The sequence below is a fragment of the Babylonia areolata genome, chromosome 14 (assembly GCF_041734735.1).
Source record: "Babylonia areolata isolate BAREFJ2019XMU chromosome 14, ASM4173473v1, whole genome shotgun sequence".
NCBI classification, from domain to species: Eukaryota; Metazoa; Mollusca; class Gastropoda; order Neogastropoda; family Buccinidae; genus Babylonia; species Babylonia areolata.
The window spans coordinates 10,082,934-10,100,086 of record NC_134889.1 but is presented as its reverse complement, the minus strand read 5'-3'; the positions used below and the strand labels follow the sequence as shown (position 1 = coordinate 10,100,086).

The window sequence follows — 17,153 nt, the reverse complement described above, 5'->3', positions numbered from 1 at the left end:
CTAGAATGAACATAAAAGAGAAATTGAATCGTCCGTGTCGTACTACATTCCCGGCGGGTGTAACTAAACTTGTACATCTATCTAGACCTAGAGAAAACGCCTAAATGTTGCATTGTGATTGCGGCGATAGCCATGTCTCCTTTACCGCGGACTTAAAAAGAATTTTTTATTGCCCTTAAAGATTTTTTGAATGCCCAAGATACACCAGAATAATATGATTTAAACAGCGTTCTCACTTCAAATATCGCAATTGATTTATCGCCCTTTAAAAAAGTATGTTCAAATATTAAATTTTAGAACGTCAGTAAAGGCGCCAAATCCTGTGAGGCCAACAGAATCGCTGCAGCAGAGTAACGCAGACAGGCCATGAAAAGCAGTGCCAGCAAGTCCCCGACAGCTGCCACCATCCTCTGTCCACACTGCGTCAGAACCTTCCGGGCGTGGATTGGCCTGACCAGTCATCTGCGTACCCACAGAGCCCAACCCACCCACCCCCAGGATAACTAGATGGTCCTCGTCGATCCCTGACAGATGAACCACACAATGGGTAAGACAGTTTCTTCTCATCCGAACACGTGGGGTTCGAATCTGGCTAGGACTTTTTTTTTTTTTTTTAACCTGAAGCTTTATAATAACAAATACAGAACACATTTTAACGATTAGATTTTTGTTTGTTGAGTGTATCACAAGTGAGTCTTGAAGGCCTTGCCTCTCTTGTTTTTCTTTCTTTTTTTCTCTGTCTGCATGTGCATTTGTTTTCAGTCAAAATGGGTTTTTCTATAGAGGGAAAACCTTTTGTTGCTGTGGGTTCTTTTAAGTGCATGCTACACATGGGACCTTGGTTTATTGTCTGAATGACAAGTGTCCAGACCACTCCTTAAGGTTTAGTGGATGGGGAGAAAATACTGGTGATTTTGGTATTTAAACCTGTGAAATATCAGATTTTCTCGCTTCCTAAGCGGACGCATTGCCACCAGACCACCACGCCGTTACAGTTGAGGTGTTTAATGATTTGTTCCCAGAGCTGAGTGTTTGGATGCAGCATTAATTGTATTTTGCTAATGAAATCTGCTTTGAACACTATTGTTGAGCACTCACATGTTTGACTCAATACACAGCATTAAAGTGTTAATTTGTTTGTTGCATGTATAGTGGTCCATGTCACATGTTATACAAACATGGCATTGTATGTAACTTTGTAAGTGTGCATATATATAGGGATATATATATGCATGCATGTGTGTGTGTGTGTGTGTGTGTGTGTGTGTGTGCACTAATATATATATATATATATATATATATATATATATATATATATATATATATATATATATATATATATATATTACCTGAACTTGTTTTCACCAAGTTTCATGTACAATCTTGTTTATATCATATATATATTTATATATATTCATCTATTTATTATTTTTTACTGTTAATTCCACTGTTGCTCACCTGGTTCAAGGTAGAGTACATGCGTTTGTATCTTTGTAATTGGATGCTGTGTTTCACATGCTGTTATGATTTTTCTCTCTCGTGTTTGTTCACTCATGTTTGTGTCTGTTATGAAATCTATGATATAATCAATGTTCTTTTTTATGTGTATATTGTGTATGTAAAACCAATACACATTCCTTTCTTATTCATGTAAAGCAATATAAAGTGATGCAAAGATGTATTTAAAAAAAAAAAATCTGGTTGTGGGTCATGTAAAAAAGAAAGTACCTTTTAAAACAGACATATCACATTGTATTTCGGATGGTTGTGCAGATATTTTTTCTGGAGATATATATTTTGTTGTTGTTTTTGGTGTGTTTTTTTTGTTTGTTTGTGTGTGTGTGAGTGTGTGTGTGTGTGAGCAAGCGAGTGCCAACATATGTGCCTGCGTTCCCAAGTGTGTGAATGATCATGTCTGACATCTTTTACGGTTAGTTGTGCATAAATACTTGTATGAACGTTTGTCAGTGTGACGGTGAACAGTTGCCAGGGGAACTGGGAACATGTATGTGTGTGTGTGTGTGTGTGTGTGTGTAATAGCTGTCGACATTGTAAAATGCTTTTTACCTGTGGCTGTGTATCACAGACCAAACAAAACCCAGGGACACCTGGCCAAGCTCCTTGTCCTTTCATAAGAAGAGCTCTGTGTGGGGAAGTCCAGAAGATTCTCACGCACCACATAGACAGTGCAGGGGATGACCTGAGAGTGTGAATCTTTATCAGCAAACAAACAAAAGTGGTCTACAAGGCACCATCCCCCATCATTCTTCCTGGGCTGATGGAGACCAACTCTCAGGGTTCAGACACAGTCTAAAGATTTTTAAAAAGTGTAAAAAAAAAATTACATGCTTAAATTTAGGAAAGTCTTCTTTTTCTTCATTATTTGTTGACTGTGACTCCCATGCTCACTGGTATGCAGGTAATTGTGGGCTTTTACATATGTAACAATTTTTATCTTGTCATATAGGCAGTTTTTGGTGAACATAGTTTGTAATCTGTTTGTAATTTTGGTGCTCTTTGGTGGTGAAAAAGTAAATGTACATCGTTTCTGTCAGTGACTGACAAAGCATAGCAGTTAAATGTTCTACATAATTGAAACTTAAAAGTAAAATAATCAGTAAAAGAATTATTATTATTATTTTTTTTTTAGTTTAAAAATTTTGGCCTTAATCGGGTTTTAGAGGTTTAAAAGAAATAATTTTTTTAATATTTTCTTTTTATCTTAGCAGGGTTTCAAATGGTTTTAAAATTTTGTGAAGTTTTGTGATTTAAAACCTTTGTAAACCCTGCAGTGTCTGTGCAGATGTATAGCATCGGTGGTCTAGTGGTAGAATACTCGCCTGCCACGCGGGTGACCCGGGTTCGATTCCCGGTCGATGCAATTTTCTAAGCGCGTTGGGTTACGCTGCTGGTCAGGCATCTGCTTGGCAGATGTGGTGTAGCGTATATGGATTTGTCCGAATGCAGTGACACCTCCTTGAGCTACTGAAACTGAACTGAAACTGTGCAGATGTGTGAGTGTGTGTCACCTGGGAAAGCACAGAGAGGTATCGCCTCTTTGACAGGCATGGAAAGAGGCACTGACAGGCACAACAGCCAAGTGGTTAAAGCATTGGACTTTCAATCTGAAGTTATCAGGTTCAAATCCCTCTCACAGTGCCTGGTGGGTAAAGGGTGGAGATTTTTCCAATCTCCCAGGTCAACAGATGTGCAGAACTACTAGTGCCTGAAACCCCCTTTGTGTATGCACACAGAAGATCAAATATGCACATCAAAGATCCTGTAATCCATGTCAGCGTTTGGTGGGTTATGGAAACAAGAACATTCCCAGCATGCACCCCCACCCCCTGAAACTCAGTTGAGTCTGGTGACTCATAGAAAAGGGGAAGGGTTAGCAGGTGTAAGTCTCTCACATCTGCACACATTCCTTTCAAATTTTGATTTTTCGGCTTTCGATGTGGCTGCAGTGGTGAAAAGTGTTTGGTCGTTACTGTGTTTCGTGTTCTCTGTCTCTGTTTTGTTTCATTTTCTTTATTCACTCTGTCTCTCACTGCTCTGCTAGCATTTCGTTTGTTTCCTTTTTAGCTTTTCATTTGTTTCTTTCTTTTTTTGTTTTATGGAAATGGGACATTTTTTCCCTTTCGTGACTTGGAAATAATGAAAGAGGATGAATGATTGTGGCACAAAACTGGATTTATTTAACCTGCATACATGGCACATGTGTGCATGCGTGCGTGTGTGTGTGTGTGTGTGTGTGTGTGTGTGTGTGTGTGTGTGATGTAGTGTTGACAAAATGATAAACAAGAGCCTTATTTTCTATAACATGGAACATATATTGGAATGTTATGCTGAATGCTGTTGCATTTGTAATCAAGATGATTATTGTCATTGAATATTGATTTATACAGTGTGCTTTTTTTATCTTCTGCTGAAACTGTTTGCTCATGGAATCTTTTGCATAATGTATTATAAACAAAGCTTATATTCTATTCAGTGATTTTGTTACCAGTGTCTGGTATTTTGATCTACATGTTATTTCGGTGCATTTCTTTGTGGACTCTACAAGGTTGAGAAACACTGTGTGAACAAAATGCCCTGTCCGTTTTGATATCATTTAAAAAGAAAACATGTTACGGATGGGATGTTACGGATGGGATGTTACGGATGGGATGTTACGGATGGGATTAACACACATGTAACCCCATGTGTGTGTGTGTGTGTGTATGCATGTTTATGTTTATACATGTCCATCCATCAATGAATACCTTCAAAGGAGCTCAATCCATGTGTGAAGATGTTTTTCTATGTATTCGCTGACAATTTCTATCTTGATATTGAAGAAAATACATTACGTAACCATCCTGATTTAGTTTGTGAGTTTTCTCTGTTTCTACCGTGTGCATTTTGGAAGACATAGTATGCTTCAGTGTGTTTGTCTTGTATATGCTTTTGTATTGTGCACAACAATGAATATTCATAATCTGACACATTCCTTAAAATGGAAGAACGATAAGGCTGGGAGAGTAGAGGATTAAACAACAATAAAGAGTGGTAACTCTCTCCATTTGCAAGGTACATAACTTCAAGTCAATGCTGCTTATGCTACCGATTCGGCAAGCACACAGGTAAATAAAAGGTACATTGGAACAAACCCAGACACTTCCTCAAAAAGGAAGCTCCAGGCTTGTCCTGATACTGAACATTTGACATGTGCACACAGCAGCAATGACCGGAGAAATGTGCATTCCTTAAACTTTCACCCCCCACCCTCCTCTCCTCTACTCCACCTTGCCTCTCCACCCTGTTCATTCCTTCAACAGTTCATTGATTTTTCCTTCAGTTTAGTTATTGCCTTCCTCCTCTTTTCTTGCCTTTGTCTTTTGATTGAAAAAAAAAATCCAGTTCTTGACCTTCCACAATGCTCCACATCCTCTACACAATATGTCATGCATATTCATTCATTCAAACATTGCATTTTTCATATTTTTTTCCTGTTTTCCCACTCACTCTCTCTCTCTCTGTGTCTCTCTCTCTCATGAAAGAAAACATGTTAAAAAATATTTATAACACTGTATAATGAAATCTTGTTTATATATTTGTTTGATGTTTGGCAGTATGTGATTGATACATCTCTTTACTGGTTTAACTTTTTCCCCCAGGTCCTCTATTTGAAAACAGTTTGTGAAGAATGCTACAGCACCGAAGATATTTTCCCTGGATTTATTGTTTGAAAATTCAATTCTTGTTGTTGTTTTTTTTACCATACAATTTTATTTCTCCTGACTGGATTTTCCTTTTTGTCAGACAGAAGTGTTGTTATGGTTTTGGAGACTTTCATTTCAAACATTTCAGTGTGCAACAACTGACTAGGTTGTATCTCTGAAAGCATTCCCAGTTCACAGGGATAGACTCAGGTCTGGGCTCAGTCCTTTTCAGGAAATAATGAAAGTAAAAATATTTTTAAAAAAGAATGAAAGAAAAAACAACAGCAAAAACCAAAAAAACCAAAACACAAACCCACCCAAGTTGGAGTAGAGCTTTCTGAACGTGTTTGAATAGCTATGTATTTCTGCACACCACCAAAGTTGTCCTGGCAACAGTTATTCCCCCTCTCTTGGTGTGGTGTGTCCAGGTGGTCAGGGGACCAACCTTTTAGCCAGAAGAAGGCCTTAACCCTTTGACTGCTGAACCTGGCTGAAATGAGATCAGTGTGACGTCAGTTTTAAGTGCAGTTAATATATATATATATATATTTTTTTTTTTTTTTTTCTGTACTTCTCAATCATGTCACTGGTTTTACTGAACAAAAGCAATGTGGGAGTTGCAGCCCACAAACGCAGAAGAAGAAGAAGAAGAGTTGACACAGGTTGGACATCTTGCTTTAAAAGAATTTCAAAATATATCTTTTGAGTTTTTACAATATTTTTTCTCTTAGGGAGGCATAGAGGAGGAGGTCCAGTTTGTCTCTTTGTGATATGTTTACATTGCTGCAGTCATGGTTGTGGGACTTATTTCAGCTTGGTGGTGTTTCTGAGTGGGGGGAAAATGATTTCTCACGAAAAGATATTGTGATGTTGACTTATTTTTATTATTCTTTTTTTTTTTTTTAGTTTGGTGTGCTTATGTGTTTGTGGTGAGGTGACTCTGCTACACTGACCACAGTGATTTTGTTTGAATATTGGTTGATTTGCCTTTCAGAGACTTTTGGATGCCAAGTGTTTGTATATTGATTGATTGATTCTTCATGAAGATATCTGAGAATTGGTGACAGTGTTTTATATCATAGCATGGCATGTATTGTATTGAAAGATTTATCCAGAAAAATGTTTCTAGATGCCGATCACTCGTTGGGTTTGAAATATTAATTTGTTTTGAAGATAATTTGATTTGCTGTGAGGAGATTTGAGGTGTGACCAATTAATGCTGCAGTTTGGGAATTGAGTGATTTTTCCAGAAGAGATTTGTGATGTATAATGCCTTGTTGCAGTGAGATTCATTTCCATAATCATTCAGTGTGGAACTGTTTTTGTCAGTGAAATTATTGGTTGCGATGTTTCATTTTGTTTGTTTGCTTTTTTGTTTCTGATTGTTTTGCAGTATTTAGATTAATGACATACAAAAAGGCATTGTTGAATTGTGGAAAGATGTATTACAAGATAGCACTGATGATCATGACAACAATAATAGTTCTTTCTGTAGCATATGTCTGGATGCTCATTATCTGATGACAAACCTTTTCCCAAATCCATAGTTCATGTTTGTAACATCCCCTGAATGGAATAAGAGTTAGGCCCCCTTGGCTTACCAACCACTGTATCTATGAACGTTTTTGTGGAACAAACTCAGATCTAGATTTGTGATGTACTCTTATATACAGATACACGGAACATACTTATTGCGTTTAGTATTATATTGTTGATTATTGTAATTGATATAAAAACACTTAGACACTTATTATTAATCTTTTCTGATAATGATAATGGTGAATATAATACTGATGTGATGATGATGATGGTAATGTTGATACAGTGATGATGATGATGATAATGATGATAACGACTCTGATAAAACAGCAAACTGATATATGTTAAATGAATCCTTTTTCCAGTTCAGACAGTTGTAATTTTCATCACATTTAATCACATATCAGACATAACCCTGTTACCATGTACTGACCATGTCTAACACATTGCCACTTCAACAAGGGTGAGCTTGAGGCAGTATGAACAATGACAATTATTTAGAATGCAGGATAACAACATGCAGAGAAGTGCACAGACACGTGAGTGTCAGTATTATTTACTTTCAGCAAGTATTTATGTCCTTGTTTACGTTTATGTTTTCTGTAACTATGTGTGTGTGTTCATGTTAGTACACAAAAGAAAGAGGGAGAAAGAGGGAGAGAGTTTGTGTGTGTGTGTGTGTGTGTGTGTGTGTGTGTGTGTGTGTGTGTGTGTGTGTGTGTGTGAACCAACTTGCAAAAGTGTACAGGATTAAAACAAAGAAATAGACACAGAAAATATTTTTTGTATTCTCGTACACATCTGTACAACCTTCTCTTTGCCTGCAATTGATAACAAATATCAGCATTTATTGGGATAAGGAACAGCAACTGCTTGTGCTGACTGTATATATGTATGTAATCTGTGATTTGTTTTGTGGCACTGGTATTCTGGAGCAATCCGTCCTTGATCAGCACTATTATTAGTAGTAGTATCAGTATTGTTGTTGTTCTTGTTATTATTATTATTATCATCATCATTATTATCATTATATTATTATTATTACTACTATTCTTGTTATTCTTGTTGTTATCATCATCATCATCATTATTATTATTATTGTTGTTGTTGTTGTTGTTGTTATCTGTGAGTGGTGTGTGATGATGATGTTCTTTCCTGATCTTTCTCTCCTTCCCTGTTCCCCTCCCCCTCCCTCCTTCCTTCCCACAACAGCCGATGCTATTGTCACCATCACAAATTGGATATCCTGTAGACATGAGAAACTCCCATGTGTTGTCATTTCTGATGAATAATCAGTGTGAAAAATCAGTACGAGAAGAAAAAAAAAGGTTTTCTTCTTTAGACTGATTGAACAGAAAGGTTTTGAGATAACCAGGTGCACTGTTCTCTCAGTCGAAGAACCGTGAACAGTGTTGTGGATCAGGATTTGCATGTCATAGGAGCCACAGTTATTGGCCTTTGTCATGATGGAAACGGTTATGCATGAAAATCCAAGAGAGCATTATTCTGGATGTCTGGTGTATTTCCTACCATACCACAACCTCTTTCCTTCAATTGAATAATGACACAAATTTCAGCTCAGTTCAGTTTAAAAGACTTGTCTGCTCCAGGCAGTTAAGACCAGAAATTTTGCATCCGGTCCCCTGTGATACAGAGAAATTTCATTATTGTAAAAGCCCTCACACTTTATCACTTATGAATATTTAGAAAATACATTTGTCATTTTCAGTGAAAGCATAATACTTGTGTTGGTGGTTGGACTTCAGCTGTAAATACTGTACAAAACAGTTGTGTATGTATCATTGCTCGGCCAAAAGCTGTCTTTTTGTCTTGTTTGTATTTTTGAGCCATTTGTTAATTGCTTTTGTCTTTACTTTTCCTGTTTAATAATTGTGAAGGTGTCTGAGTGGGAGGTACCTCAGGTGTATGTGTGTATGTGTGTGTATGAGTGTGTGTGTGTGCATGTGTGTATGTGTTTGCATGTATGTGCATGTGTGTGTGTGCATGTGTATGTGTGTGTGTTTGTGTGCGTGTGCGTATGTGCGTGTGTGCATGTGTGTGTGTGTGTGTGTGTGTGTGTGTGTGTGTGTGAGAGTGTGTGCATGTGTGCATGTGTGTGTGTGTGTGTGTGTGTGTGAGAGAGTGTGTGTGTAGTGTCAGTCTGTGTGTGTGTGTGTGTGTGTGTGTGTGTGTAGTGCATGTGTGTGTGTGTGTCTGTAGTGCATATGTGTGCATGTGTGTGTGTGTGTAGTGCATATGTGTGCATGTGTGTGTGTGTACAGTGCACCTGTGTGTAGTGCATGCGAGTGTGTGTGTGTGTGTAATGTATATGTGTAGTGCATGTGTGTGTGTGTGTGTGAGTAGTGCATATGTGTTTGTGTGCATGCATGTGGGTAAGAATGTTTGTTTTGTTGGTGGTGAATTTTCTGTGTTGAAAAGAAACTATGCTTGTGAATAAAAAGAAAACAACTGTTTTATATCATCCTTGACAACTCTGTGAAAATGGGGCTTCAATCATTTCTCTGTAATGGCTAATATAAATATTTGAATTGTATCATGGAATATTTGTATGCAGTATGATGGACTTCAGAAACAACACAAAAGCATAATTGAATGAATGGTTTGTGATATATTCTTAGTGGTGTATACATTCATGAGTTTATATTCTTTCTATTTCTTGGTCTGTTTTGACTGGTGATAACATATGTGCTCAATGAATTGTTTACAGTTTTTACCATGGCTGAGTGTTTTCTGAGTGTCTGAGATAAAATTACATGATTTGCTGAAAGCATGCACCTGTTTTATTGAGAATGGATCACAGGGAGAGAGAGAGAGAGTGCTGATGTGTGCATAGGTTTCCATGTGTGTGCGTGTGCGTGAGTAAGTATATATATATATATATATATATATAATATATATATATATATGTGTGTGTGTGTGTGTGTGTGTGTGTGTGTGTGTGTGTGTGTGTCTGTGTGTGTTGTCTAAGTGAATGGATGTGCACATGTGTGCTGGTGGCTGCTTGAATTCAAAGGGACGATTCATTATACATGTGTTGAGTTTTATTCCTGGTGGACAAGTCATTTTTTTTCAAAGAAAAAAAGAAGTCTTACCAATGGTAGTGAACCATCCCCCAGTGATATCATTATGGTCAAGAGACACCTTTTACATTCTTGCAATGTTCCAATATCTTTTGGGTAAAAAAAGCAACAACAAAACAACACTATCATATGACTTACTGAAGCTGCCAGTGATGGAATAGAAACAACCTGAAATGACCCTTCAGTGGTTGACTGGGCTGTAAGCTACCTAATTTTTTAATCAGTTTGTTTCAAGGTGACGTCAGAATGTGTGGAAAGATCCATATTGAAACAGAAACAAGATAAACTGAAGAAACAGTTTTAAAACAGAAACAGAAAGATGATGAAAATTTTTTTTTAAAAAGACAGTAAAATCATATGGATGAAATAGAAACTGAAATAAGATTCAAGAATAGATAAAAATAATCATTTAAAAAAAAGAAAGAAAAAAACACAAAACAAAGGAAATATACATGGCTGGATTAGAAACAGAAAGAAGATAAACTGAATGAATGATGTTGAAATAAGAATACAACACACAAACTGAAGAAATCCGGCCGAAATTGAAATAGAAGATGAAAAAGGGCCATAGTCACTGATGAAGATGTCGTGGACAGACCCCAACACAAAAAGCTTCGAAACCCAAATCCTCCAGACCCAGCATTGATGGCCTGGCCATTTCATCCACATTTAAAGGTCCAGAATTCCCTGACAACCCTTCTGTGGGGGTCCAGAATTCCCTGACAACTCTTCTGTGGGGGTCCAGAATTCCCTGACAACCCTTCTGTGGGGGTCCAGAATTCCCTGACAACCCTTCTGTGGGGGTCCAGAATTCCCTGACAACCCTTCTGTGGGGGTCCAGAATTCCCTGACAACCCTTCTGTGGGGGTCCAGAATTCCCTGACAACCCTTCTGTGGGGAGCTGGTGCATGGCAGTCGCAACAAAGGACGCCCAAAGAAGAGGTACCAAGAAAACCTCAAAGCCATCCTCAAATGGGCAAACCCAAGAGATACCAAGAAAACCTCAAAACCTTCCTCAATGGGCAAACCCAGATGATACCAAGAAAACCTCAAAACCTTTCTCAAATATGGGCAAACCCAAGAGATACCAAGAAAACCTCAAAACCTTCCTCAAATAGGGGTGAACTCTCAGCCGTGGAAGCTCGGGTTTGCTGCTGCTGGTGTGTCCTGACAAAAACTGCAGTAAAGACATTGAAGGGAGACTGCCGCCAACGCCTTGCAACTGATGGAGATTGTCTGCCCCTGCCCTGCCTGCTGGCGTTCCATGCCCCTCCTGCAACAGCATGTGTGTTTGGGACCTTGGGCACAGGGGCCACACGCGTGCCCACTTATGATGGTACAACGTACCTATCATTCTCGATTCTTGAGAGACAACCATGATGCATGCATGTAAGTATGGATGGATGTACGTGTGTACGGATGGATGTATGTGTGTATGTATGGATATAATGTCTTCCCAATGCCATGGCATGGTGGGTTCCTGTCAAAATTACCGACATCGGCTGATTCATGGGGGACTATCTTGTAAGGACGCAGTGCTGGCTCTCACTTTATACGGGAGTGCTCACTCAATCTGGCTCCACGACTAAGGCAATTATTGTCGTCAGAAGGGGGTTCAGTAGGTCGTGTCCTGAGGATGTTGGATCTGAACAGGCACTACTGAACCCCGCTTCAGTGACTCAGCAGAGCAGGCACTCGTAAGTGTGTGGCCTCTTACGTTGGTTGTGAAGCTGAATTTTGCTTTGCATGATGCATTACAAGGTGAGTGTGTCAGAGAAGGAGATGAGATAAGAGATTGTGTGACTGAATGAAGTGAGAGAGAAATAATGTGTGTATTTATCCTGTCTAATATAATCAACGTTGAAATGATGTTAAATGAAATGTCTAAATTGATTTAACAGTTTTGTTATAGCAGCTAAGCAATTTTGCAAGTATTGTTTTCATATTTCCGGGGCCATATTGTGTTATTTTACGATATAAATACATCAGACCATCACCAGTGAGACAGTGTATGATAGAAGAAAATCTCCTTTGGTGTGTATTTGATTGGCAACCTGATATTAACAGCCGTTTGTGGATGTTGACCTTTGTGTAGCAATACGCTGAACATGGCCATACATGGGGAGATTGGAATGAACAACATGAGCACTGTCCGGTTTTCAAATACTACCTGCTTTCATGAAGGGCTAATCGTACTGTTGGTACACATCTACCAGTTTCACGTGTCCTGTTGTACTGATTTTCGGTATTCTCAGCCTGCCGCTGAGCTCAATCCGTCAACCTTCAGCATGCGCATTCGTCTTCGTATGCATCTTAGAATTCAATGAAGGCCTAGAACACCGCGGTTCCTTAGGAATTTGGTGACCACTTGTTTTTCTTCAGTATTTGTTTTGACTGGCTGCTTCAGTACCCCAGTACCCCTCACCTCCACGACGGGGAGCACGCTCCGTGTAGTCAATTCATCACCAGGTATTGTTTGTTGGTATGATATAGCAGAAAAATCTGTACATTGACAAACAATATTGACTATTCACTGAAAGAAAATGGCTTGGAACTAACCCGAGGTGAAGTGCTTTCTGTCACTGATTTTGAAGTGAAGCATCCCCCGCTGACAAGGAATAGGGCAAAAGAAATGGGCTGCTGCAAGAAACTGGTTTGTACAATCGAAAGAAGAATGAGGCTAGCAGAGTCAATGATTAATCAAAAATAAAAAGTGGTAATTCTCTCCGTTTACAAGGCACACTTCAAGTTAATGCTGCTTAAGATACCAATTCAGCAAGCACACAGGTAAATAAAAGGTGCATTGCAACAAACCCAGACACTTCCTTAAACAAATGAAGCTCCGGGCTTGTCCTCATTCCGATCATTTGACATGTGCACACAGCAGCAATGACAGAAGAAATGTGCAAACACTGATTAGCATTTAGTCGAGACTGGCATATCTTTAAATCCCGAATATGTTGCTCAGAGTAAACGGACAATACAGAACAAACACATGGCTGCCTCGAAAGATTTTTGACACGAAGTGAAAGAACCATGAGGCTTGGAGAGTAAAAGGATTAACGAACAATAAAGATTTGTAGAATGTTTCACTTTTCGTTGTTTTTTATCTTTGCCTTGCTCTGAAACAACCCCCAGAAGGTTTCTCGATACCGAGATCCCATCGCGTAGTAAACGAAGATGTTGAGGCTGGAATTGGTGAACACAAACACCTCTGATGTCCACAAACACGTCAGGTACAGGTTCTGGTTCCTCTGCCCTGTGTTCATCTCCGGCAGGAAGAGACAGGCAATGCGGAACAGGCAGCCGGGGGACACACACACGATGAGCAGGACAGACGTGCCGATCAGCATCTTGGTCAGGGCCACTTCCCGTGGAGACAGTGACGATGACGTTTCTGCACGCCACGCCACAGCCTGCTGGAGTCTGGATGTCGTGATTATCGTCGCCGTTACTACCGCGATTGTCATGCTGCCTGGCAATACCACTCCGTAAAAAATGCTGTCTAGGTAGTCGATAAGATCCTTGTGGTTTCTGTAAAATTCGCTGTGGCTCAACATAGTCATCTTAATACCAAGTTCGGGATCATAAGCACACACAAAATAGTATCTCAGCACCACTATGAAGTACAGACCGAGAACAACAACAAACACAGTAATAATGATGACAGCCATGGTTCTGGTTCGCAACAGAGTCTGGTATTTCAGCGGCCTGAGGACGCAGTAACATCTCTCACAGGCAATGATGGCTGACAGTGTGAAGGAAACATAGCAGAAAGCAAAACAGCCAATGAGATGATTGTTGACCATGAACTTTAGCACTGCCCCTCCGTTCGTCTCCTCGAAGAACTGCAGATACATCTCCTCACCGTACTGCACCATGGTGGATGCCAAGTACAGCCCGTCCGACAGGGACAGCGAGAACAGGATGAGGTTGACACGATCTCTGAGGCCTTGTCGGCAAAACACCGCCATGTTGATGACGTTAGCAGGCCCACCAATAAGAAACAAGATCAGCAGCATAACATATCGACCTTTCCTTGCATATGCGGTGACATCTGCATCCACGATACTGTCCGGGTTGTTCCAAGGCAAAAACTCCAGCTTCCTTAACCTGATTTCGATGCATCCTTGCGGTAGTGACTCATTGTTGACACCCATTTGCAAGTCACTGTACACTGATGTGGCCATATATGTCCCGCTTGACTGAGTAGAAGCGTTCAGCATTGCGGCACCAACAAAGTTTGTCATGTTGTTTTCTTTAAGAATGAAACCTCGAAATACATACGTTGGTTATTGTAGTTTAAATAAGTGAGGAAGTAAAACCGTAAATAGATAAAAGACGAAATCCCGAACAGTGCGCGGCAGGAGAGAAGTTCCTCCTTGCGGAACTAGCAAAAGTTCCGAAGTTGCCAAGAACTGTAGCCTGCTGGAATCAGTCATACCATGTACAAAAATACATGACATGTTAAAAAGAAAGAACAAACAAAAAACAAAAAGCTTTGCTAATAACAACCAGTTAAAGTGCTATGGATGTCCATCATCTTCAATTTACTTAACACTTTCTTAACCTTAATAAATGCGGGTTTTTTTTATTACTCAAAGTGAGTCTGTGTAATAATCTGGTGTTCGGTTGTCTGTGTGTCCGTGTTGTCTATGTATCTATCTGTCTGCCCGTGCGTCCCTAGTAAACTATAACAAATTAATTTCTTCTGGAAATACTTTGTCAATACCAAAGTCAAAATGAACATAGTGAAAATAAAAATAAAAATTCCACACATACCAATGATAAATCTAGTTTTAATCTTCCGAATCAAGCCGTATTTCCCGATCATGAACAGTTTAATTCGTTTTTATATGAAGCGCCTATCAATGAAAGCGTCCGACTCGGAAGCGAAGATCCTGTGGGATCGATTCAATTAAAAACCTGCATTTTTACACGAACCCTCTCCCCCTCCTCCCCACCCCTCCTTATTCACCATCTCCTTCCCTGTTTTTTCTATACCTGATCTCTGAATGTCTTATTCATTTTATCCATTTATTTATTTATTTAGCTTTTATTTCATTAGGCTTCTTCCTAGGAAGAGGAAGCACGAACGTGACACTGACACAGAGAAACCGCTTTGTAATGAAACAATAAAAGCACAGCACAACAAACTATAATTGATGTGCATCTTCCTTCACAAAGACTGAGCACGAAAGACACACCTTCTGAACAAACGTGGGAAATATCGCAAAAAAAAAAAAAAAAGCAACGGAACAAACAAAACTGAAGGACAACATTAATATATCGGCAAAGCAAAATTTCACCACTATGTTGAGAGCTTCATATGCACGTGGACGCCAAATTCGGAACGCTGAAAATTAATGCTTCCCAATAGCTACGAAATCTGCTGCTGCTGCTTCTGCATTCGCGTGCTGCGAAGCCTACGTTAATTTGAATGTACGAGTGGGTTTTTACGTTTCATGACCGTTTTTACCGCCGCCATATTGCAGCCATACTGTGTGCATACTGTGTGCATGATTAATATATTAATATGTATATTAGTACCAAAACAAACAAACAAACAACCACCCCCCCCCCCACCCCCCCAAAAAAAAAGAGAGAGAGAGAGAGAATTAAAAAGAAAAAAAAAAAAGAAAAAAAGAAAAGAAAAGTGGAACGGTGACCTAGTTGTAATGTGCCTGTCCACGGATTCAAGTCCTATGTCCGGACCAAAATTTTTTACTCCCCCTCCTCACCCCATTCACTGGACCTCGAGTTTTGGTCTGGGTGCTAGTATTTCGGTTGAGACAAACAACGGACGTCCAGTGCGCGGCATAAATTTACCACTCGTATAACACGCTGCGCCAGCAAAAGGGTTTGTCCCTGGCAAGAATGTAGGAAAATCCACTTTGATAATAAAATGAAATACACTTGCAGAGAGAGACACAAGGGACACAAATGGTTCAATTGTACAGGCCTTGGCCCTTTACAAATGGAGTGCACAAACATGGTGCATCACTAACTTAAACTCTGCCACCTTATGGCCAGAGCCTTATGAACGAAGTTCACAACATTCATCACTACTGGTTCGTTTTCGGCAGCCATCATTAATGCAAATTTAAACATGGACATGTCTGTGATATTTATAGGGAATTAAGTCATTCCTGGTGGTCCTGCTGTAAGGATCGGGAATCCCGGTGGTCCTGCGGAAAGGATCGGGAATCCTGGTGGTCCTGCGGTAAGGATCGGGAATCCTGGTGGTCCTGCTGGAAGGATCGAGAATCCTGGTGGTCCTGCTGGAAGGATCGGGAATCCTGGTGGTCCTGCTGGAAGGATCGGGAATCCTGGTGGTTCTGCTGGAAGGATCGGGAATCCTGGTGGTCCTGCTGGAAGGATCGGGAATCCTGGTGGTTCTGCTGGAAGGATCGGGAATCCTGGTGGTCCTGCTGGAAGGATCGGGAATCCTGGTGGTCCTGCTGGAAGGATCGGGAATCCTGGACAACAAGCTTACCATTGGCGTAATAGGCATGCTTGCCCTGCATCTTGACCTCTTTGATCGTGTCTCTCTGCTCTCTGGTTAGATCAACACCTATTCTCAGTCCGTCACCAGTGATCATTCTGTTCTTTCCATGTCTGTCTCTCATTACTACACGGCATCACTCCACCTCTGGAAGCGGATAATAATGGATTGGGGACGGCTCCTGTCTTTCTAGCTCTGCCTCAAGCTTACAGAGCCCAGACAATGTGTGTGTTTGCCCTTCTTCTGACTGACTGTCTGTTGCAGTGAATGAACAGAATGTTCTAAATGGATGAATCTTGACTGGATGTTCTTCTCAAGCCTTTGAAATTGTTTACTTAAATCTGAGTACTGGAGTTGGGACGTGTTCGTCATATAAATCAAAGTGTTCAATCTTTTTTCCACTCGATCTCCCTGGCTGTTTGCTTTGGTTTCCAAACTTTTCACAGTTTCCTCGATAGAAGGGCCTGGGTTTGACTCAGTATCACCTCACATTAGCAGCAGGAACCTCAGATTTGGCGGAGTGTGAATGGCGAAAAGAACATCTAGCTGAGGCATGGTCGAAGTAGTAAAGGGTATGGAATGGGGGGACAATCGGAAATTACGGCGTTGTACATCACACAACATGTCATCAACATCATCCGAATCGAAAGTATCATACATACTTCGATTCGCAGTGTGCAAGTCCGGGGTGGATACAGAAAGGAATATTATAGAGGAGAACTGCTGCCACAGAAACACATGCCACGTTCGTTCGTTTATTTATTTATGGTCTGTTCATCTAAGATGATGATGTTAGACTGAAAC

General features: G+C 40.1%; 1 protein-coding gene and 1 non-coding gene across 2 annotated transcripts; one reads left to right on the top strand and one right to left on the bottom strand.

Moving 5' to 3' along the window:
• Positions 1–2,810: 2,810 nt before the first annotated feature.
• Positions 2,811–2,881, top strand: Trnag-gcc (transfer RNA glycine (anticodon GCC)). The gene has a single exon. It is a non-coding gene; the product is annotated as a tRNA-Gly (tRNA).
• Positions 2,882–12,257: 9,376 nt separating this feature from the next.
• Positions 12,258–14,004, bottom strand: LOC143289430 (uncharacterized). Its single transcript, XM_076598394.1, has one exon. It carries the CDS (start codon positions 14,002–14,004, stop codon positions 12,934–12,936), a length of 1,071 nt encoding a protein of 356 aa, XP_076454509.1. The 3' UTR covers positions 12,258–12,933.
• Positions 14,005–17,153: the final 3,149 nt, after the last annotated feature.